Below are 23,918 nucleotides of genomic sequence, written 5' to 3'. Positions count from 1 at the left end.
AAAAAAAAATACCGATAAAGCAGAAACCGAGTGTCGCAGATGTTTTGAGGAGATAAATCATTTTTGACCTTCTTGAGGAAATTTCTCCCTGTTCAACGAATTAGCCATGAGCAGAATGGTCATCACGGTTATTTTGTTTAAACTTGATTTCAACAATTACGAAATAGAAGTTGTTATAGATTATAATTTGCCAATAATTTTAAACGAGTAATCCAATAAATAATACATTCATGTAACATTCACATCGTGTATGCATAATGCCTTATAGCAGTGTTAACAATCATTATTAGGTAACAATACCGAGTATCGTTTAATTGCGTATTGTTACGCATGGCAATTTTACACGAATTGCTTTTATTCTATACAAACAGTTTATTCAATTGCATAAACTATATAATAGTTGATGTTCATGTTACGCTATCATTTCTTCGGAACTTTTATTTGTTATGCATCAACGTTTAATGTGTTCGTTATGTTTATACTTAAAAACATAGATCGTTATCAGTGCTGTCAACAATTAAAAGCTTACGTTGCGTTTTAATGCATTATTTTTAAGAACTCATTATATAAAAGGTATTCACGAGGCAGTAAGACAAATAGAACAAAAATGGTAAATGAGTATAACAAATTTCATACAAACACCTTAAATGTTAATTCTTGTTGAATGTAAAAACTCAGTAAATCAAAGCGACTGACAAATTCAGAGTCGCAAACCGTTAACTTGTATTGCTTAAAACATTATATATTAACCGAACAAAAAGCAAATACGAACTATCATAAGTGGTAATAAAGCACGTTTTTTGTATTTGAATGTTAATGTAATCATATTTATCGGGTAACAATATCTCGAAAGATTAACTTCATGAATACACTTCATTTGAATTATGTCATAATGCCAATTACAGTATTTACTTACACATCCAAATACTTCTTTAAGTATAAAATAATATGCATATTTTAGAACAAAAAAAAAATATATATGGTTATACAGATTGAGGATGTCACCACTGCAAGATGTTGTGAATTGTTTGTCAGCTGGTACGTTTACTTCTTCTTAAAGAGGTGACAACCTATGTGAATCTAACCTGGCATCATATTTTTATTCTTTACGACTGGCTCAGAAAACTGATTCAGTCCCTTTAATACTCCACTATCATCCATAAACTAGTAAGCGTTGTTAACGAGTTCTTTCCATAGTAAGTCAGTGTTATATGGATGTCTTAACGTATGTGTAACGTATGTTACACAGATGAGGTATGCGTGTGTTGGAATGTATGTCCTGTAAACGATTGTATAACTTTGTTTGCGTCTACTAGTATTTTAATTCATTGATGTTGTCGTTGCCACGCGTTAGTAATTTCTCTATCAGGTATTTTTGAATTTATTCTATATTTAGTTATATTTTGACACGATTAAAGAAGTCGTGACCGCGAGTCTGTTATCTCTTCCACACTGCGTAATTAATCGTTTCCACTAGACGGTAATTGTGTCATCAGTACTAACTTAAACCTGCTGATGAACACCTTGGTTCACGAATCCTATCTTTTATGCCGGGCACTTGGTAGTTAGACATCGGGGGCCCCAAATGCTGGGTAGGAAACCGGCCATGTCAGAATTTTACCCGATGGAGACTTGAACCTTAATAAGTCATTTGCAAGAATATATACATATAAGTGATTTCTTTCAACATATTTTAATGAAACGAATGATACACTACAAACAAGTGCAATACAAAAACCGTTCATAAATATACACACACATTACGTTAATATAACACCTTCAGGTAGTATCGAAATAAGCATTATTTATAAATAACAAGTCTTTGATTGACTGCAACGTTCTATTACACGAACAAACATGAGAATGATGTTCTAAAGATTCAGCTGTGTAACAGTTTATTGTCCATAGAAAGCAGTCCTTTTTAAAAACCATCAAGCAATGCATGACATTGTTATGGCATGTAAGCAAATAGTAAAATAATTAATGTCAGATCGCTAACATTATAGTCGGACACACATGCCTTTACCGTGGACGAGTGTCGTATTATCATTTACCTTAACATATAAAATAGTGACAGGGGTAGGATAAATACTAGTTTGTTTCAAAACGTAGCTACATTTGTCCTGCCTTAAAGGACTATTTGGACAACGCTTCACCAACAGTCACGAATCACTCTGGCCGATTGGATTGCTAGTATCCGATAATGATTATTTAACAACAAACGTTAATCCAACAAACTTTGACAAAACAAAAATCGCATACTCTTAATTGATTTCAAAGTTGAAACCATATATGATAACTTAGTTATGTATTTGAGATTTTTTATTTAATACAATATGCTATGTTTATGTCTTAACTTACATATGTATTTTGGATTTAAATTCAATATTTATATGGTATGCATATTTCGCTCAACTATGTTTTGTTTTATGTTATAATTAATAACAACACTCTGATTATGCAAGGAAAATGAGTGCTTATTACAAAATATCTATAACATTTTCAAACGTCTTGTTATTTTGGCAAATATGTCATATTAAAATGCAGAATGTTTAATGAATTTACATAAGTGCACATTTATAATAATTTTTTAATTCAGACATGTTATATTTTTCAGTTATTAGAAATAAGATTGACGTTGACCATGAACAGAATCTTTTTTTAATTGGCGACGAATGGAATCAAACATTGGACCTTAGTACAAGCTATTCTCCATAGAAATTGTCTTCGTAATCAGGTCAACATTGTTCTCAGTGACTCGAGTACTGGAGTGGAAATACTTTCCATGACCCAGTCCAGCACATGAGCTACAGAGGTATGATTTAACATCAACAACAAATGCATGACATACACATGGAATAATTCGTGTTCGACATCAATTTATTGATTTATACGGTAAACCGGGTATAATAATGGTTAAATAATGCATATGGGTATGAATATGAAAATTAGTGATTATCAATATGAATATAAATACTTGTGTTATGATGATGATGGTGGTAGTAGTGGTAGATGATAATGATGATGGTGGTGGTGACGATGGTGGTGATGGTGATGATGGTGGTGGTGGTGGTGGTGGTGGTGATGATGATGATGATGATGATGATGATGATGATGATGATGATGATGATGATGATGATGATGATGGTGATGATGATGATGATGATGATGATGATGATGATTTTTTCAGTGCTTCAAGTGTGTTATATTTACTTTTACTCTAACACTATGTTCTACAGTGATATATTTTCCAGCTGGTATCAGCGGATTTATGAAGAAAATGAGAAAATAAGGACTTTGAACGCCCAAGAAAAAAGTGGTTTATAAGGTAAAAAAATGTGATAATTTACTCTTTTTGAAGTTTTCATTAGAACTGGTTCATGTATCACTGAATTATATGTTATTTTAGTTGTGCATATTGTTCCAAACTATATATAGAATGCTTATATACGGAATTATTATTTTACATTACCCCATCCACTTCTGACCTTTTCAGAAAATGATATGTCCTTAACAATACGAACTAATTCGGAACATCGACATAATTGGATTCTTCGGAACAAAACGGCCCAAATCCAAGTCGGACAGCACATAACGGTATTCACTCTCTTACACTGCGGTTCATTACATTGAGGCACGAACGACAACTCTGCTAGGAGAATGAACGGTATAAAGGAATCGACAGTGAGAACAATCACCAACCTATATTGGAGAACAGGGATAATGTGTACATTTTAAGCAGATGCAACATGGTTGGAATATCAAGTCCACAAAACTATGAAGTCAAGAAGACATAGCACTGTAAACACTACCAATAGCCTGTGGTATGATAAACATTTTCTTCTGTTTTAACTAAACTTAAGTGATTCTGATTGTATTGATTCCGATATAGTGCTAAACTAACATGTTTTCGCATTGTTGAAAAACATATTATTGCATGTATTATCCAACAAAACTATATTATTTGAAACAATCGATAACATACAATAATTATAATAAGTATATTTACAAGTTAAAAAGTAGAATGCAGTATTTGCTATCGCCAGGAATCGGGAACGGGATAGCAAAATCTAACGTACTGCCACTAGGCCATTAAGGCATGCGAATGTTTACGCGATCCTAAAAACTTGAATACCTCCGACATTTTTAGGGAAAAACGTTACAAACGCAATATAAAAATCGATTTAGATTGACGGTTGCTCGTGAACGAAACTATATTTTAAATAATTGTATTGGTCATAATTAGCAGTAAACGTCTTGATTTTATATGAACATATACTCTTTTAAATATATGACAATTATTTTGAAATCAGTAATATATTAATCTGTAAATACCGGGTAAATGTCTTTAACGTTGAGGAAACAAGGATTAAACGCCGTTGGTGAACATGTTCAAGAGAAACAGAAATTGTAGTCCGAACAAGTAGAAATCGGCCCCAGGTAAAGATGCTGATATGACCTTCACATAAGTTTGTTTAACCCTCGTGATCTATTCAGACCAGTTAAGCGATCGAGAAGGGACGCACCGTGAACACGTACAATAAAATTGTTGTTGATTACGTTCGTTCGAGCGGAAAACCGCCCCCATGGGGACACTATTTACAAAAAGCAAAACAATAAGTATAAACAGTATACCCCAGCTAATATGAGCACACAAGGGACTTCATAAAAATGATCGTAATAACGGGCTGGTCTTTGTATCGAGGTTTGGCAGTACATGTTGGGTCTTTCCCCGTGATTTTGTAAGCCTTACCATATTGCTGAATTTCCCCATTGTATATTTAATGCTTGCAAAAGCTCTGAAGATATTGTCTTTGTTTGATGGCGTTCTTTGCCCCACCTGTAAATAAGGGTCAATTAGCTAGAAATTGGAGAAACTTATTCCACATATATACTTAAAATCCTCCTGTTTTAGCATCAAAGCGCTGAATGCACTGTAAGTGTTTGCTATTGTGTAAACAGAGCGCACTGTAGTACTACACTTTGGTGTTCACCAAACTTCGGCATTGCAAACCCACTAGCGACCACAGTGCGTTTAAGAAGTACTTAATATAGTGAAACAAAAGGCACTTTGTTGTGCCTAGTACATCCTTACTTCGATAGTTTCACCATCATTATCATCGTTGTAGTCATCATAATCATCATCATCGTTAAATTCATAATTGGACATTATCACACAGGCGGCCATTTATTTCTTTTTTTTTTCATAACAGCACAACGGTCCCAAATTAATTTTGACATCTCAGACATTGTTAGCTAAGACCTCAAGCTTGACTGTGAAATATACATCGCATGCATAAAAAAACGTTAAAATTGTTATGTGTTTCGAATAAAACTTAGGTTTAGTAAGAACCATTTACAGATAAATCGTCTTCGCAAATCATATGGTGTACATTTTAACACTTTATTTAAACACAAGCAATATACCTAACAGGAGTGAGGCTGTATTCCAGTAGAACTAGTGTTAAATGTTGACACACTGACTCATGGCTTTAAATACCAGAGGAGAAACTGCTGAAAAATGTGAATGTACATGTACCTGTTCCGGACATAAACTAGCGTTTTGTGTGCGTGGAATTTTAAGGACAACCCTTTTTAAGTTAAGTGTTAATTAAGTTTAATTTGAATCAGGTTACAATGCAAAGTTGTTATAATTAACATGTATGTAAACGGCTTTAAGAATTCCCATTTTTGAAAGGATTTCTATGAGCGTATTTCAGGATATATCCATTCACTTTTAAGTAGTTGAAAGAGTGCACAGTATGCAAATACTTTTCTTTCAAATGCAATCAAGATCATACAAATCAAGAAAGCAATATACGGGTTTGCGCACACAAATACATTACACAAAATAAACTTGATCATGAAGAAATTCAAAGTTAAAGAATTGCATTATATTTACATTCATACTCATCATAATTCGATGACGCAACCCTAAACGCGATTATTTAATAAGTTAAAAGCGGCCAACACGTGTATATATTTATTTAACTAGTTTTTAATTGAAACAGTCGTTTGGAAGCATATTTGTTCTATATAATAATATATATTTATTCAAATAAGTAAACAGTAAAATTAACGTTATATTTTTTTTAAATAAATGATATTTCTATATCTGAGAAAACTTTGCAAGAACACTAAATAAGAAAAAGACCAAAATTTCAACTGTTGAGGAAAATGACAAACACATATGCAAACGTACGTTGCACAAAATTAGAATCACATTCTCGCAATCGACGGTTTTGTTACTTATAATTGAAATGAACATTAAAATAAAACGTACACATCACGATAGAGGGTGTTAGACGTCGAGGCCGTCAGAAGAAAAGTTTGATGGACAATGTCAAAATTGGACGTACCTTCTCATGGATGAATTCCTATCAGCAGCACACAACAGACCTTACTGGATGAGAATTTCGGTACCTTTGTCGCTCTACTGATCATAAAAATATCGGCGAACATTTTTCTATTAAGTATTTACAAACCATGGACCCTCTAAGAATACTCAGATTTCACCCCATAGATAATATTTCTGATCTTTTTGCAGAAGATCACAATAACCTTTAACATAGCACATAGTAATCGCGTATTCAAAGCAAAAAGGTGTGTTAATATTGCGCTTTATATTCTACACATGTATAATGTGTTTCAACCTGGGCGTGGCCTCGAACAGATGTTTATGTTTTAGAGGTCAATGATAAGATTCTAATATCAAATATGAAAAAACTATCTGGTCCCAATCAATGTACGTTTGCTCATCCGCACATATGTCACCCCGAGCCACTGAGAATGCAAAATGTTCTTTGGGTCTGGATATAAACCTTGCAATGACAATTTGTGTTTAAGGAATACCATGGAAAGAAAATCTGAAATGTTTTCATTATTTGGAATGGAAAACGTTCTGTCAACGGGAATTAAAGAGATTAACATGTGTCATTGTTAACTTAGCTCGTGAATTAAGTTTTTTTAGTTTCACTTTTTGTTTTAAAATTGTGCATACAAAATGGTAAATGTTTCTGTGATGAATGTGTGTATTTTTAAAATGTATCTCCTGTAATTAAACAATACCTTTGAAAACTAGCACTAAGTAGAAAGTTTTCGAATGATTCCAATTCGATGGATAGTTGTTGTAATATAGCAAATAATCGAACTACGGCAAATCTATTTTAGGAGTGAAATCGTATTTATATCTACTAATTTTATGACAGAACACCAACTATAAATATACAATAAATAAAATGTAAAAACTATCGTACTTCTCCACACATATTGTAACGTATTTTAGCTATGAATAAATCGTATTTAAGATAAGTAAACCATTCATTGAGAAGATCGTTAATGCTTAAGTGTAGTAGTTTCGACTACTATTTCGCAGAAATGATATTTTAGACAGATTTCTTCATTCAACTAAATGTTCCATGAGATAACCATTTACTGATATTTCACTAGCTCTTACGTTTATTTTCTCACACACAGTCATTTTTTTCTTTTAGCGCGTTGATGTCCTTTTTACGATACATAAATTTGCAGAGGTCGGCTATCGCTGAGATTAAACTACAAAGATTGTATGTGACTTTACAAGCCCATTTTTTTATATTTTCAAATTGTATGACTAATCAATCAAAATAAAGACCCGTCTCACAATAATTCACATGTTTATTGAAAACACACACTCTGAAGCCGGATAATCAGGAGGCCAATTAAATGTTATTTATCTATAGGGGCATATCGACGGAACATAGGATATGATATTTTTCAAAGGAGATTATCTGTAATAAGTATAGACCGTCCGCGTTTATGTATTTTTTTTTTTCGTTTAAGGGAAGTCTCTTCTTAACGCACATCCAGTCTAGGTGAAAATTTTCGTCCCTTATAAGCCTCTGCAGTCCGTGGTACGACACTTTAAGCACATGCATTAAGTCATGTTTTCCCAGGTAGCGTCTCAAGTGTACGCGAGGCATCGAAATACCGATAAATGGACTATACTAAGTAGTAAAACGTTCACGAACAAGCCGATATTTGTAGGCGCGAGTTAGAATCACACATGAGGCTTCACTCGAGAATCTTATTTATGGCATGATATTCAAGCATTCCCTTAATGATTTCATGAGTATAAGAGTGTAAGTAAACAAATATATACCGGAAAAGAGGAATTTGGACTGAACAAAAATGTCTTTATATGCTTGGAATTACCATCGATATGCCCCTTTTCTGTAATATCCGATTATAAACACATACGTGAACAATCATTTACAAGGAACACAAAAGCATATATTAACCCAAAATCCAATTAAATGAAGCAAATACAAGAGTGCGCTGTTTACGGATACGTAGCATTAATCAGGCGGATGGTGATAAACATAGATAAGCTACAACAACTTGTGTTATTATTTAAAAGTTGTTTAGGAACACGTTAAACATAGTTATTTCCTATTGACATGGATTAAAAAACGTTCGAAAAGGCTTACACACGAAATTCACCAAAGGTTGTTTATCAAATAACATTGACGGAAAATATATGGAATATATTGGAGATTAGACAGCAAAAGTTGCGATATATTGTACTTTTTTGAAACACTTTAAATCTCTCTTATATATGAACAGTTAAAAATGTTATTTGCAGAAAACAGAAAAACAACACAAAGTTTATTTGACAGTTGATGTCAATCGAACAAAATACAAAATGTACGAAGATAAAGGCTCATTAAAAGAAACTATTATGCATTCAATTTCAATTTGGTTTCTTTGCAATTAAAAATGAAATACGTTGATTTGGGGTATTTTTAGTAAGGCCTGGAAATTGAATCTCGATAATTAAGGGAAAAACAATGTGTCAATATCATATGGTTTGACCCTGAAGACATCTTATAGCATTCTCAAATAAATGATATATGTCGAAACGGAACATGACGCTTGACCTCAACATTAATTAGAACATGTACACATTTATATGCACAGTGAAAAAAAAAAGAAATCATTTAACACCATTTTATGAACCCGTGGACCAATGCAACATATGTCAATGACACACAGGATGCATACCGGTGGTGATTAAGGATTGTCACAAAGTGATCAATTAAATAATGAACAAAGCAGATACCCCGTAACCTAGATTAAAAGAAAAAGTTTAAAATGTAGTTCCTTTTGTTGATAAACTTATGCGTTCATATTTTATCAAGCAAAACCAATATACAATACAAGATTATCAGAAGAGACAAAATACGTGAATTGATGTGAACGGGTATTGATGTGAGTGATATGTGAAACGACAAACAATGATAAATACCGGTACATGTCCTTATTTTATCATAATGCATAAAATTACAAATCCCAGCAGCATAATACTATATAAACACATTTTGACATTAAAGTTATATTTGTTGATTCAGTATTTCTATGTGTGTCCATATCGTTTCATTAAAAGACTTCATAGGAAGTCAATCACATAAATACGGTCATCTTGATTGCAGCCTACAATCACTAGACCTCGTTTTGAATCCACACATACAGAATACGGCCTATTTATATTAGACATTAGTACCCTGTTGTGGCGGTATGTTTGTGAAGACACTTGATGAATGTTATTGGACTCATAGCCACAAATATAGACATTATCTTCACTATCATGTGCAATTCCTCGGGCATTAAACAAGGGATTAGTTCCATAATTTTTATAATACCATATTCTTTCACCAATCACATTGTTATATTCATCAATAACGTAGCATGAAACACGATCATTTTCTGCGAATACAACTGAGCCATTCTCTAGAGTCAAGATCCTTCTAGCATTATCTATATAATAATGGTCACCCTCTTCGTAATCTAATGTGGCGTCAATTTTGCTGCCGTTTCTGATTTCAATTTGAATATTCTCGTTGCCAATCAAATCAAAACATTCCGCCTCTTTTATGAACAAAATAATTACTCTATCGTCAAAATGCGATATACTCACAGGCCAAAACTTTGTTGAGAAACAACCCGTCAGGCCCAATTTACCATAGCAATCAATACACAAACTGAAGACCTTTTTCTCATGAGAGCAACAGACCAAAATATAATCCTCAACTACGCACAAATCTATTGGGTCTCCAGTAAGTACACACTCGTCAAGAATTACAAATTCTGGGGACAAAAGTTTAACCTTTCTGTTCCATCTGTCTGCAAGCAACACTTTCCCATCGGCAACAATTTGGATAGCAGTTATGCAACAATGAAATACGTCGTTGGGGGATTTTACGTAATATTTTGAAACAGGGTTTTGAACAGATCTTTCCATAAACGGCTTCTTACTTCGATTGCCTTCATCCGGAAACGGTGTGGAATTGTGTTTTAAACGTAGTATGTCTTCATGAACTCTTGGTGCACATGCACACGCAACTTCTAATGTCTGAACGTCTTTATTGCATTTGAAAATCAATGTCTCATTCTGAGTTACCAGTTTTCGTACTTTGTTGCTGTCACTATGTTCCATAAATGCATTGCGTTCAATATCAACTATTAGTTCATCGCTAGCATTTCCAATGACAAGTTCATTTTTTAAACCACTTGCAAAGCTCACATGACAGATACGATTCAACTTATCAATTTCCTGAAGTTTGGAAATTGAGAAGCGTTTCTGGTCGAAACTTTCCAATGAACTCAGTTGTGTTATAATATCTTTGAAACGTGCATCAAAACGCCGTGAAGCTACAATACATTCCTCAGCACTGCCATATTTTTGGGCTGTTTCCATTATTGTTTTCAATTGTCGAATTTCCGGGTACAACAAATATGCATTATTTATATTCGTTTTAGTGATGTTAATTTCTTTATTACCAAGATCTGTGATCTCATCAATTACTTTTGTAGTAAGTGTTACAATCTTCTCTATTAGTTGTTGAGATATATATTGAGCTTCTGCAATTGCTTTATTCTGGTCTTCTGGAATGTGTTTGATGTATTTTTCTTGCTGCAAAGTTATTTGTTCAGTGCGCGCTTCTACATCCAGTAAACTTTTATTTACAAAGTCATCTTCTTTCTCATTAAATGAGACGTTCAGTAGACCCTGTTTACACATTCGATGTTTATCAGTCAGACACATGGCACATACGTGTATGGAATGTTCAGTACACATATACGTTAAGTCGTATTCAGGATGAAATTCACATTTGACAAGAGCTCGAAATGCACGAAATGGTTCAATATCCGCAGGAATGTCTTCCCCTTGCAATACGGTATGCGAGCGTGTTACCTTTATCCTTTTATGATTCACAAGGCAGCTTTTGCACAGAAAATCAGTGCAATTAGTACAAAATCCGACGGCGTCTTCTTTAATGTTATCCAATGCACACAAATCGCAATATTTAGTTTCAGTTGCACATTTTTCCTTTGTTTGTGGTGGAATTACATGGGGTGCATCAGCCGCGATAACTGCATGAGGGTATTCCCCATGTTGAGGATCTGCATGAATACTTGTGTTCATGTCGGTTGCTTGTCCGCTTTGCTCCATTTGTTTTAATATGTATGAGTTACTTAAAGCTGGAGTGGATCTTCTGTCTCTTGCCAAAATATGGTCCAGCCGCCAAAACTAAACAGAACGAAAATAAATGAAATGATAAAACACATTCTTATCGAAAGTTTATATTCAATAACAGTAAGAATACGAACTGTACACGTTAAAGTACCAATCGTAGGTAAAATAGTAAATACCTAAAAATGTTTTACGTTTTCATTATTAGATTAATGTGTGATAATATCTCATTTAATTGCGTTTGTACCATGATACTATAAATTTATTATAACATGAATATGAAACAAAGGATGTCTGTAAAAATGTATGTCCCGACTTACATATAAATACACAAATATTTATATTAAGAGATATTTAAATAGTGTATGTCCATGTGACCATAAATGGCTGTATGATCCTATTTTAAGACATGTTATTATATAATATATTCAGTTTATTTATATCAATGAGATTAATGAATGCATGTTATGTAATCAAGAAATGAATGTTATCATATCAGACAAGTTTTTCTTAATGTACCAAATTACAGTTTGTGAAAAGCGATCATCACAAAGTTATTAAATATCTAAAAATCGAATTATGGATATCATAATCCAATTTGTAATATCAAGGAATCGAACTCTTGAAATAAGAAATTCCTCATATTTTGGTAAAAATTAAATGATTTGTATCACACAACAAGTTTAAGGTAGAACCAAGTGTCTAAGACATGACCACATGTTTTAGATTTTGATCGCATTTGACTAAAACAAGAAATTGATACTGTTGAGATTCACATGTTTACAAAGTTTAATCAATATTGAGTTATATATTCCAGTTGAAACGGATGTCCACGGTATATGATTTGAAGTTGTTTTTTTCTAATATGCTGATGATTATCTACATTGTCTTGAGTAATGAAAATATGTGTTCGCAAGAAAAAATTGTATAATCACGGGGTCTAAATCCAATGGCCGCCAAGATGGCCGACCAATATTCTAGAAAAAAGAGACACACAGCAAAGGGAAATATTTAAATGTGTACCTGAAAAACAATTTTGATGTTAAAACTATACAAACTACATTTACAAACAAAAAATATAGATCTACTAGGGAATAATATGACATATTTTTTAATGTGAATATAATTGTGATATATAAGACAGGAGAAGTGGGTGGAGTTTATGACAAATCTGTAGAAAAAAATATATGCCTAATGTGCATGTCAAAAACAAACTAACAAAAATAGTCCATCTATTTTCAGCAAAAATACCCTGTCCCCCCAAAAAAAATTAACCGTTGCAAGTGTGTGAGAATATATCTTGCGTTTTTTGGACTGGTTTCTTTATATTGTATTTGCCATTTCAGCTTACAGCCGTTGATTGTTCCATCAGTGTATTAATACCTTTATCTAAAATGGCCGTTTACTTTTTAAACAACAGCTGGTGACATACATAACTCAATCAGATTACTTAGACAGCCGTTGATAACAGGCGCCGCCTCTTTTTGGCGATACATTAATGAACAAGCCAATTATACTTCCAAGATATCGATACGTTTGGGAAGTTTTTTTTAAATATTGCAGAAATCAATGCGATGAAAAAATAATTATCGATGTTTTTATATTTTCAGCCTTCAGAGGCTGGTAGCGGTATTGTTAATGAGAATTCAATACTGCTCCAGCAGCTGGAGTTTCACTTATTTATATTGTTTATTATTTTCAACAAAGGGCATCTTATTTCATAAATCGAGCAATGTATAGTGATTCAGCAAAGATTCCTTTCTCCTTTAAGTGCACAGAAATACGCAACCCACCTGTAACATCAGAAATGCCATCGAACATATATTTTAAAAATATACAACTTGTTGCGTAAAAAATAGGGGTTTTGATCGATCCACTAGATATGTTAACATTTTTCAAAAAGACTAGCCCTCGTTATGGATGTCGAGCTTATAAGCGGATGTGAGACCCAAGTCAAATTTAACTATGGTGAACTATTTTAAATTAACATGTTTAAGATAAACCTTTCACCCTTTACAGGATTTTAAATACCATGTTGGTGTGTGTGTTTCAAATCTGTTTATTGAGCCGATTATATTTTTGGCATACTGCCAAGAATTATTACAACTTTTTTCGTTATAATGGATATAGATAATACCATGATAGTTTCATTGTGTACTTGAATTTATCTGACGAGTTGAAGAAAGGTTTACACGGCGAGGCTTAAGGATTTCCGTCGAAAGTTAGAGAACAATTCACTGGCACGTCTTTATCCGTCAATTGTTCAACCAATCATCGCGTTATACGAGTACACTCGACACTAAAAGAAATCGAAAAATCAATCTCACCGGATTCATTCGAGCAATATATTACAACGCTTTTATTCACTTTGTTTATGTAACAGGGTGATATTACCTCCCTGCATGTTAGGGGAATTTTCTCCCTTTAAAATGTTCTTTCTAAGATAATTATACTTATTGTTTATATATAATTTTGGTGTGAAAAATATTATACTTATTTCTAAATGTGTAACTAATTGAAGTTTATTGCTGTAGGTAAATAAAGTCTATATATTTTTTTTTATAAATTTTATTTAATAATGAGAGTGTAGGTAGATCTCCCCACCAGTTGGGCAAGGTAATCGGGTTAATCCTAATGAGTAGTGTTCTGTATACATAGTACAGCTATGGTTTAGATGATTACTTGCTCTTCTGTTTAATATTATACATTTTATTACAGTCAAAACTGTTTCCCAAGGTATCAGGGATGACTTTGGTACTGTTGCCCGAGGGCAACAGTTCCAAAAGTCAGCCCTGATACCGAGGGACAACAGTTAGACTGTTCACCAAGCATCCATGAAATAAGTGTTTTATTACCTGATCAAATTTCTAACATAGAAATAACAGCAAACTAAATGTTTATTAACACAACAGTAATAGATAAAATAAATAATTTTGACTGTTTAACTGTAAAATGACGTCATTTTTTTAACGAAATGACGTCATTATTCCAGCGGGCAACAGTTCAAACTGTTGACCGGTCAACAGTTCGATATTCACCGGTAACAGTTTAAAACATTGCAAGTTTCTTTTTCGACGAGGAAATAGCAAAAAATAATTAATTATCATTTATATAAGACATCAGGTAATAACATTATCTGAGTTCAAATACATGAGTTCAAACGATCATTTACAGTTCATTATTTATTACAACCTTCTTTGAGGTGGGTAGTTAAAGAACCCGGGCACACAACAAATCTATCACATTTATATTAATCCATCGTTAACACACACAATCGTACCAAATGCAGACATAAGAGTCCTTGACTTTTATGACGCAATCACGTGATTTCGTCAGATATGTAGTAAAATAAGGTCTAGATGTCTATTAAAATACGCTCTTTTCTAACATATGAATTGTGTAAGCTTTTTAGCGTAGCGGTCAGAGTGTCTGGTTACCTCGAGGGAGACACTAGTTCAACTCCCCGCTTAGTTCAGTATTTTTCGTTTTATTAGAAACGCTGCATTTGGATTGATAAATTACGGCTATAATTTATATACGGTTTTGAAATTTAACAATCAATAGTGATTACTTTTATTTATTTTATTTTGATGAGTATAGTCATTGAATACAATTTAATAAAATAACAAGAAAATATACATTTTCCTTTTTTTATTTGGTTAATAAAATGCTAATTAAATATCTTGATATATGTTAACTACTAAAATCGTCTACAGGTCTGCATTGCGTTTGACCTTCAACTAGAGGTGTAAAGGAACAACAAGTAGTCCAAATGTACATGTACTAGCCGTTGGATAAAGGATAGATAGATGTGGGATGCACCTTATCTTTATCCCTAATTCGCTAGAAGTCTCGGGAACGAGTACCTAAGTAGTGTTAACGAGAAAGCTGACTTACGGGAATAACCTTAAAAGTTTTGGGGATGATATAACTTATACTTATGATCGCGATATCGAACTCGAGGTAACAACCTACCAAAACATGCAGTTTGAAAAGCATTTATATGCACGAGCCTATCCGATTCATATCATACAGAGTCATGACAGTTTTTATTGTTTCAGTCGTTTTATACATGCGTTAAACAAATTACTTGTGTTCTTTTTGTTTATCTATGTCGTTTCCACCACCTACATGGTTCGTTCAAACGACTTGTAATTTCATAACAGCGAGTTTCTTTTCTTTTGCACGACTTGTAATGTCGTTACCACCAATAAATTATGTTGACAATGTTGTTCCCGTGACTTACTAACTCGAGCAAGATATATTGATCCCACGTCTTAACAATCCATAAGAACGATATCATGAGGCATGCTAATATCGTAAATAATACAAACACATGCTCATGTCACATCTGTGCCGGTGTAGAAGATGATCCAGAAAACTTTATTAGCCGAGTAAATTGTAAGTGTGTTGTAACCTTGCATTAATATCAACAAGTTTTCAGTACTACCCTATATATAAATATGGATTTATGGTTTAATTTCAGAGTAGATTTAAGATTAGGCTTGAAGCCCATGCGTAAACATACATATAACACACAATGATGTCAACAGTGGTCAGTGGCATACAGGCATATACATATATATATATATATATATATATATATATATATATTTAAAATTAACAATAATAGGAATGTGCAACTCTAAAGACATGCACATTATAACAGGTATATATTTATAATATACTTTTCCGTTATTTATTTAATACGGACTGTGCATGAATATAAACGTAAATATATGGCAAATCTGCTCCTATAAACCCTAAAACGATCGTGCCATTTCGAAAAATAAACATTTAAGTAAGGGTATGAAACTCATCGTGTCAGAGAAAAGTTTCATGTTTTTTACTCAAACAATCCTATTTACGAAAAGATGCATAGCATATTTTGAAAATATTCGGGATTCAGTTATTGATTGCATAGGGTATTACACGTTTCGTACATGTATTGAAGTCTTTTCTTATTCAGGTTGCTAACTTGCTTTGATTGAGAGGATGATTGTTTATTAAAAGTGGCTTATTCGAATGGAAAGTCCGTATGTTTTGCATAATTTTAAAAAAACTTCTTTTTGATGAGGAGAACTAAAACAAATAAACTTGTTTACCCAATTGTTAGCCATGTGGGTAAAATATAGTGATATGTCGATCAAATAATGCCTTGTGCATTACTGCAAGCGCCACCTCATTGGCATTGTCTTCCGCTTTTTTGGAAAATGCAAATATATGTAGTAGGTCAGTAACAATGTCTAAATTTATGCAACAATTTGAATGTCTTGAAAGCAGCTGCTTGATGTCATTACTGATGTAATTGTGTGGACTATTTTTCTTCCAACAGGTTAAATAAGCGACCACCTGCTTCGATTTTCAACACAACGTATAAATGTCCATAAGTTTTCAACTGGGTTGCTCTTCTTTGGTTCAAAACTACACCATTATTAACTTAAAAAGCTACTCGCTTTTCCAAACTGAAGGTGATGGTATGTTTTTGTATATTAATGAATAAATTAATATTTGTAGAATCGCATTCCATATCCCAATATTTTATTAAAGGCGTAATCTGTTGAACATAAAAAATACTCATAAAACATAATCACTTTTAAGAATGTGCATCATTTTAAACAACTTCAGTTTTCTACAACATGAGTGTCGCAGAAAGAACTTAAAACAAGATGTGTTTGTGAAACACTATGTCCCCTCCCATATATTCTAAATTTGACCTTGAAGGATGACCTTGATTTTGACCTACCTTCCACCACTCAAATTGTGCAGCTCCATGGGATAAACATGCATGCCAACTTTCAAGTTGCTATCTTCAATATTGCAAAAGTTATAGCCAATTTTAAAGTTTGACGCAAACAAACTAACACAAAACAAACAAACCAACAAACAGACAGGGCAAAAACAATTTGCCCCAGTATAGACTGGGGGACAAAAATATAATACATATTTCAAAATGTCCTTGTTTTTTCCACATAATATTGAAGCCTTTGAAAGACAATTTAGACATGTAATCCACCCTGTGGCAGATGAGCATGTGTAGGTTACAAAGACATGTTTCCATGCGCTTTGTGTACCGTGCATATATGACGCCAACAGCATGTTTTGAACATTCTGGAACGATGCCTGCTTTTCTCCCCTGACGCATACAAATATAGCGTCTGACAGATTAATGAAAACAAACATCATTTGTATTTCTCACAACTTAAATAACATGTTAAATATGTTGTCGCTAGGTGTTGTTATACATTAGAAGACAGTTTTAACGGAGTGCTGAACCAATTTATAATGTTCGCTTTGAATTTTAGTGTAAAACAGCCTGCTTTATATTTCTAAATAAGAGATTCACATTAATTTCACATTTCACACTCTAGCTCTTAAAGTTGGTTTACAATCTATGTTTTGTTTCCTATCTGATTTTTAAAGAAGAGTCTAGTGAGTTTATTTCGTAAAATTATGGAACCGACCCCGGGTCCACATTCAGCCTCAGGCGCAGATTAACCTCGTAAACTACAAAAACACATTAACGCACATACTGTTTTGTTGCTCAACTTAATTCGATTTAATCTACTGACTTGCTTGAATGCAATATGTTTCATATTAACACATAGAAAGCAAAGTATGCGTTACAAAAACAATATAGAAACTTCATAATTTAGTTAAGATTACGAGTTAGTCTCACAATTGTGTTTGGGCAATTTAAGTGATATCTTACAACAGTGTGTGTTATTTGACAGATTTTAATGTGTTACTGACGTGCATATAATTATATGCTCATTTTTCTTTTTTTAGTATTAACAATACTGTTATATTAGTTCAATGTATATTCTAATTACATGCACAAACACATGCACTGATCAGCATGAAAACCATTCCCTAAATCCGTGAACATAATACGTTTAAAAGGGCTCAATTATAATAAAATACATAAAAATGCACATAAGACATTTTTCTTTAGATTGTCATTTGCCACACCCACTTCTCTTTTCTTGTATATCACAATCATGGATCATATTCGCATCAAATAATATGTCATTGTATCCCTAAGTCTTTCTGTGGTTTATATGTGTAGTTTGTATGTAAATTACATACACAAAGCTTTTCGGGTAAAAATTGAAACATGCCCTAGGCCCAAACAATCAGTTTTGTTGTACTGCGTTTACCTGTATTTAATCATGTTTTAATTACATGTATTATATTTCATCAAAACAGTAAAGTGTTTTTTTATAAATAATATGTTATAAAATGCTATTAAAAAGCTAACCAAAATGGTCGCCAATAGATGTTGTTTATACAACTTGTGCAAACACAGTACTTTTTAGGTTTATGAGAAGCAATCTTGTCAGACATCTTGGATTAAGACTTTATGCGATAAAAAGGTTTCGTGGGAACAAAAATACTATTTTACCCAAAACAATGTAGATTATCAACAGCATTTTCAAATTAAACCTTAAAAGCATGCAACGTGCACCCCTGTTTCTACTAGAGCTCAATGTAAGAGATCCGCATGCCCTTTTTGATAAATGATTTTGTATCTTTATTGTTACAATTATAATTAAGAGAAAATTATTTTATGTTAAAACACATTGTGCATGTCCTTAAAAGTATCAAAAAGATCAAAAACAAATAAACATAGCGATTTAAAAAGCCAAGTATATCTTTAAATATATCAATGTGCACATTATGCATCGTTTCGTCCTTTACACCACCATTTTTCTTGTCTTAATTATCACAATAATTAATAATATTCACATACAATATTGTATAAGTATATTCCGTAGTCCCATATGTGTGTATAGACGTAGTTAGGATAAAACAAATCAAGTACAAATTGAAACATACCATCAGCAAAACAACAACATTTGTTTGTACCTATTATTCATTGATCCTGTCATTTGTTTCATTACTCATATCATAAAACACCAGCACACGTATTCGTTTAATGAGAATAATATGTTCTCAATAACTTAAATTAAAACACAAAAATAATGGAAAATATATGTTGTTTATTTCATTTGCATGAAAAGGGTATTTGCTAGGTATTTCGTTGGCCATCTTAAATTTAGATCCTGTGGGAACACTTTTTGTTTGGGACCAACAATTTATGTTTGCCTTTAACAATATAGAACATCATCAGCATAAGAAAAAAACCTTCCAATCATGCAACGTGGACCTCCGTTCCTACTAGACAAATATTGGTTTGCCCATGAGTGGGGCAAAGACTTTACGATGTTTTGACATAGCGATTAAGCTTTTGGACATGCACGACCCAGATAGAAATCAGCCATTATATTTCGAAGAAATTATCACTAAGTTTCATCAATATTGAATATAGCAAAGGAGCATCCAGAATGATGCAGAGCCCAGAGTTGATTAAACTCGATATCCAGCACACGACAACGGACGACAGAAATAGGCTGACTTCAAAAGCACACCATTATTATGTCATGCTAAGGTGAGCTAAAAGTCAAGTATTGATAACAATACATTGAATATTGATATCTTGAATCATTTCTAGATTTAAAGAGATCTCATTATTGGCTTTCGCACACTCGATTTATTGATAAAATTTATTGATGAAAGGAGCTTGTTCACTTTTGGGCGAAATGAAATGTTAAAAACTAATTGTCATAAAATCGAATAAGAATACATGCACCGTATTCAAACAAGCAGCAAAATACTCTAAACTTAGAAAAATATTTTTAAAAATATGTTGATTATTATCAATCGAAATCTGATAACAACTTGTTAAGGTTATATACATTGCGTTATTTAACCATCAATAGCTTGCACGGAGTAAGTGTAAGCACATCAGCTGTTGCATCTACAGATGCCCGGATCAAACCACATACCTAGCAAATTGTCAATGTTATATTCTTCCTCGTTATCATTATGTAAAAGTATTCTAAATATTACAATTTTGTGAATCAATTCATGGTATGACTTGAAAAAACTACAACTTAAGTCTGTGAACAAATCCCTTCAATAAACAGTGTAGAATGTCACAAGATAGCTATACATTCCTGATAATGAACGACCAGGGTAAAGTCTAAACACACTAATTGTTTGAATCAAAGTCAAGATACAGTATTTATTTATAAAATATCTATGGGTGCTTTTAAAACGTTTTTGTTGAATTCTAATTATTCAAAAGTAGGACCCGTTCTCGATTTTCCAACCAAGTTGTAATTTTCAGTTTTTTTTTTAAATATTGCGGGTCGACAACAAAAGATGGATTGATTAAACACATTTTTAACAAGACTTGTTATTTTGAGAGCGATGTATCGAACATTCAATAAATATCAAAATCCTTAGGATTGTTCCTTGGTTCTGTACCTAACCGGTCCATGTGCATTTAAGATAGGATAACTTACACGGAGTTATTGTTACACATAAAGAATTTCGACTCATTTACATTAACAAATACTAGCATTTGTCGATAACAATAATCTGATTGGCCTATATACATGTAATACAATCAATTGTTGATAATTTTAACATATTATTATTGATATCAAACAATAAAACTGATTTTTTATATCAATAATACATGTTTTACCTTTTAAAACTGTTTTAATTGACAAAACTGGATTGTTTGTGTCAATAATAATATACTGACTATTGATCACGATATATATATATATATATATATATATATATATATATATATATATATATATATATATCTGAACAAGAGCCTGCATTAAAGAATAGATGATGCCTTGTATTGGTTCATTTGCAAATTTTAATAAGTGTTAGTTCGAAATCTGGTCAAACTGAGGTCTGGCGATATGAGTGTTTAGTGGATATATCGAAAGTATGAAAGCTATTTAGCAAGTAGTGTTCATATAGACTAACTATTAATTTTGGCTTTCGAAAACATTTGGTCTTATGAATTAGTAAATATAGGTCTATAATAGAGTCAAAATGAGGTAAGATAAAGTGTGTGTGTTTAGAGTGTCTATTGATAACGTCTACGCAAATATCAAAGCCTGGTAGCAAGCAATATATTTTAAAAGAAACCCATCTTTTGTGGTTAACCAATACTTTGCACATTTTGAATAAGTCCGAACGAAGGTCACTGACAAAGTCAAAATTATATAAGGTGATGTGTTAATGTTGATAGTGTTTATGGTCATACTCCATGCAAGCATCACAGCTTCGTTGGAAGCATTATTGATGAAAGATAACCAATAATTCCGACATTATATGTCAGGTAGGTAAATTAAAATTTATAAAAGAGGTGACGTGAGTGTGAAGGTTATATTCACGGACCATATTAATTCAAGTGTACTTGCGTTGAAGGAAGCTAAATTGGTGTTATTGTGCTAGTGCATACAAATAGTCAAACAGCGACAAATCGACTTTCACGCATACAATGGCGAAAGATTCAAAACATCAATTACCAAAAAAAACTATTTTACAACCATTTAAGAAATGTACTGTATTAAAAGAACGCAATTTTTAAGTTCAACATTTATGATTATTTTATCGAGAACCTTTAATTAAGGTATTTAAGGCGGTGGCGGGTATAACAATATCATACTTTTTATAATTATATATTTCAAGGCTCGATACCATACCGACCATCCTGAAACTTTAATATGCAGACGGCCCTTTGATTACAGAGAAAAACAAAAGCCACGCTCGAAGGGGAGTTCTTCTGCTATTTCCATGAATGATCATGTATGTTCACGTATGTGTTGAAGGGACCTTTTCACAGATTTTGGCATGTATTGAAGCTTGTCATTAAATTCTTTATATTGATACATTTAAACATTGGACATAAAAATATCCAGTGAAAAAAATACAATTAAAAAAGGAAAAAAGTAACTCTCAACTGGGCTCGAACCAATGACCTCTGGAGTCCTGGAATAAACAGTATCCCGCATAGACCACTCGACCATCCGTGTCCATGTTATTAGCGGATGTTTTTTTACTTATATCAGCAATCCTCGTAGTTTCCCAAAAATAACGACAATAACAGAACTTTCCAAATTATTCTTTCATTTTGCGTTGCAACGCTCTATACTTTTCAGGTTTTCAAATCATCAAAAGATGCATATAAGGATATTTTAGAGCATGGTAATTTGGTAAATGTTCAGTATAACTATTTCCTCACAAATATCATAACTAAAACGAAAAATTAGCGAATCTGAAACAACTTTTTGGTAATTTTGTCAATTTACCAAAACGTAAAAAGGCCCCTTTAAGACTATAAACATTGTTTGGCAGAAAAATGGTAAAGCACATAGTTTTGTGACAAATCGCGGAAGAACTGTGGAAATATAGCCAATAACATGTAACGTTTACGACCCGGACTGTATCGTCACCGCATTGGCATAAACAAAATTACATGTTAACCTTAAATATGTTTTTTCTCTAAATTTATGTTACATATATATATTATAACTACCAGGTACTTCTAGGTACATTTACACATAAAAGGAAATACTAAAAGTTTTGGAATAATATTCGAATATAATAATAATCTTATGCATGGTACTAAAAACTATTTAGCAGCCATATTGATTTTTTTTATTTCGACAAAACATGAAGAGCTTTAAATTTAACCTGAAATAAAAAGATTTTTTTTTTAAATATTTCCTGTTTAACAAAACAGCTTACCTTATCCCGAGTTAAATTATATTAGCATGATCAAATTATGAATGTTTCCTCTAAACATTAAATATGAACGTTTTCGTATATGTCTCATATTCCTCAAAACGACGGCACCTAGTTTAGTTGAATGCAGCAACGGATTGGCGATTTGTAGACTAAAGATAAACCAAATTAGAACCTTAATCTGGCCTAAGTTTACGGAGTGACACGAATGCCTTAAGAATAATAATAATCTACAAACAATAGGTTCAATATGTATTTAGCTTCATTTTCATATCTCAATATGTTGCGAAGAACTCCATAGCAAGATCGCTTTGTCCATTATTGACCAACAGCCTTAGACATGTATATAGTTTATTAAATTCATGGACATGATTATATATTGTTAAATTAAAACCATTCGGTTTTAGCCTTTTCGGAAATAACATTACACATGGTATATATAAGTGTGTTTCAAACCTTTCTGAATAGAGCAAACAGGTGCAGTATAATTGCCACATTTTGTTGTTTTCAAGTTGCCATTTGATTTTTTATTGTTGTTTTCGGTTGTTACCTTATATATACGTCCGTACTGAAGACAGAGCAATTCGGAAGTGAACAATTCTGAAGACTCGTGATTGCATTTGTTTTACATATATGTTTTGAACTCTCAACCAGTATTATTTTAAATTTCGGATTACGACAGAGATATCTAGCGCTAACCGTGTCCTTGACCTCGTCTGGAACGCCAAAGGTTGGTAAGTTGTTTGTTTATAAAGATTGTTTTAACAATATATGTATAAGGGGT

At 32.7% G+C, this 23,918-nt stretch overlaps 1 protein-coding gene and 1 long non-coding RNA gene across 2 annotated transcripts; one reads left to right on the top strand and one right to left on the bottom strand.

The window, feature by feature from the left end:
- Nucleotides 1–1,166: 1,166 nt before the first annotated feature.
- LOC127835034 (uncharacterized) lies at nt 1,167–3,903 on the top strand. The gene is made up of 3 exons (XR_008028313.1): nt 1,167–1,254; nt 3,255–3,328; nt 3,497–3,903. It is a non-coding gene; the product is annotated as an uncharacterized LOC127835034 (long non-coding RNA).
- A 3,735-nt stretch (nt 3,904–7,638) lies between these two features.
- LOC127835029 (uncharacterized) lies at nt 7,639–23,277 on the bottom strand. The gene is made up of 2 exons (XM_052361217.1): nt 23,138–23,277; nt 7,639–11,569 (listed from the first exon to the last, which is right to left on the bottom strand). The coding sequence occupies exon 2, from the start codon at nt 11,489–11,491 to the stop codon at nt 9,428–9,430; it is 2,064 nt and encodes a 687-aa protein (XP_052217177.1). The 5' UTR covers nt 11,492–11,569; nt 23,138–23,277; the 3' UTR covers nt 7,639–9,427.
- Nucleotides 23,278–23,918: the final 641 nt, after the last annotated feature.

Source organism: Dreissena polymorpha, chromosome 6, assembly GCF_020536995.1.
Source record: "Dreissena polymorpha isolate Duluth1 chromosome 6, UMN_Dpol_1.0, whole genome shotgun sequence".
NCBI lineage: Eukaryota > Metazoa > Mollusca > Bivalvia > Myida > Dreissenidae > Dreissena > Dreissena polymorpha.
Note: the sequence above shows the minus strand (reverse complement) of the source record. Positions and strands in the feature narration are given on the sequence as shown.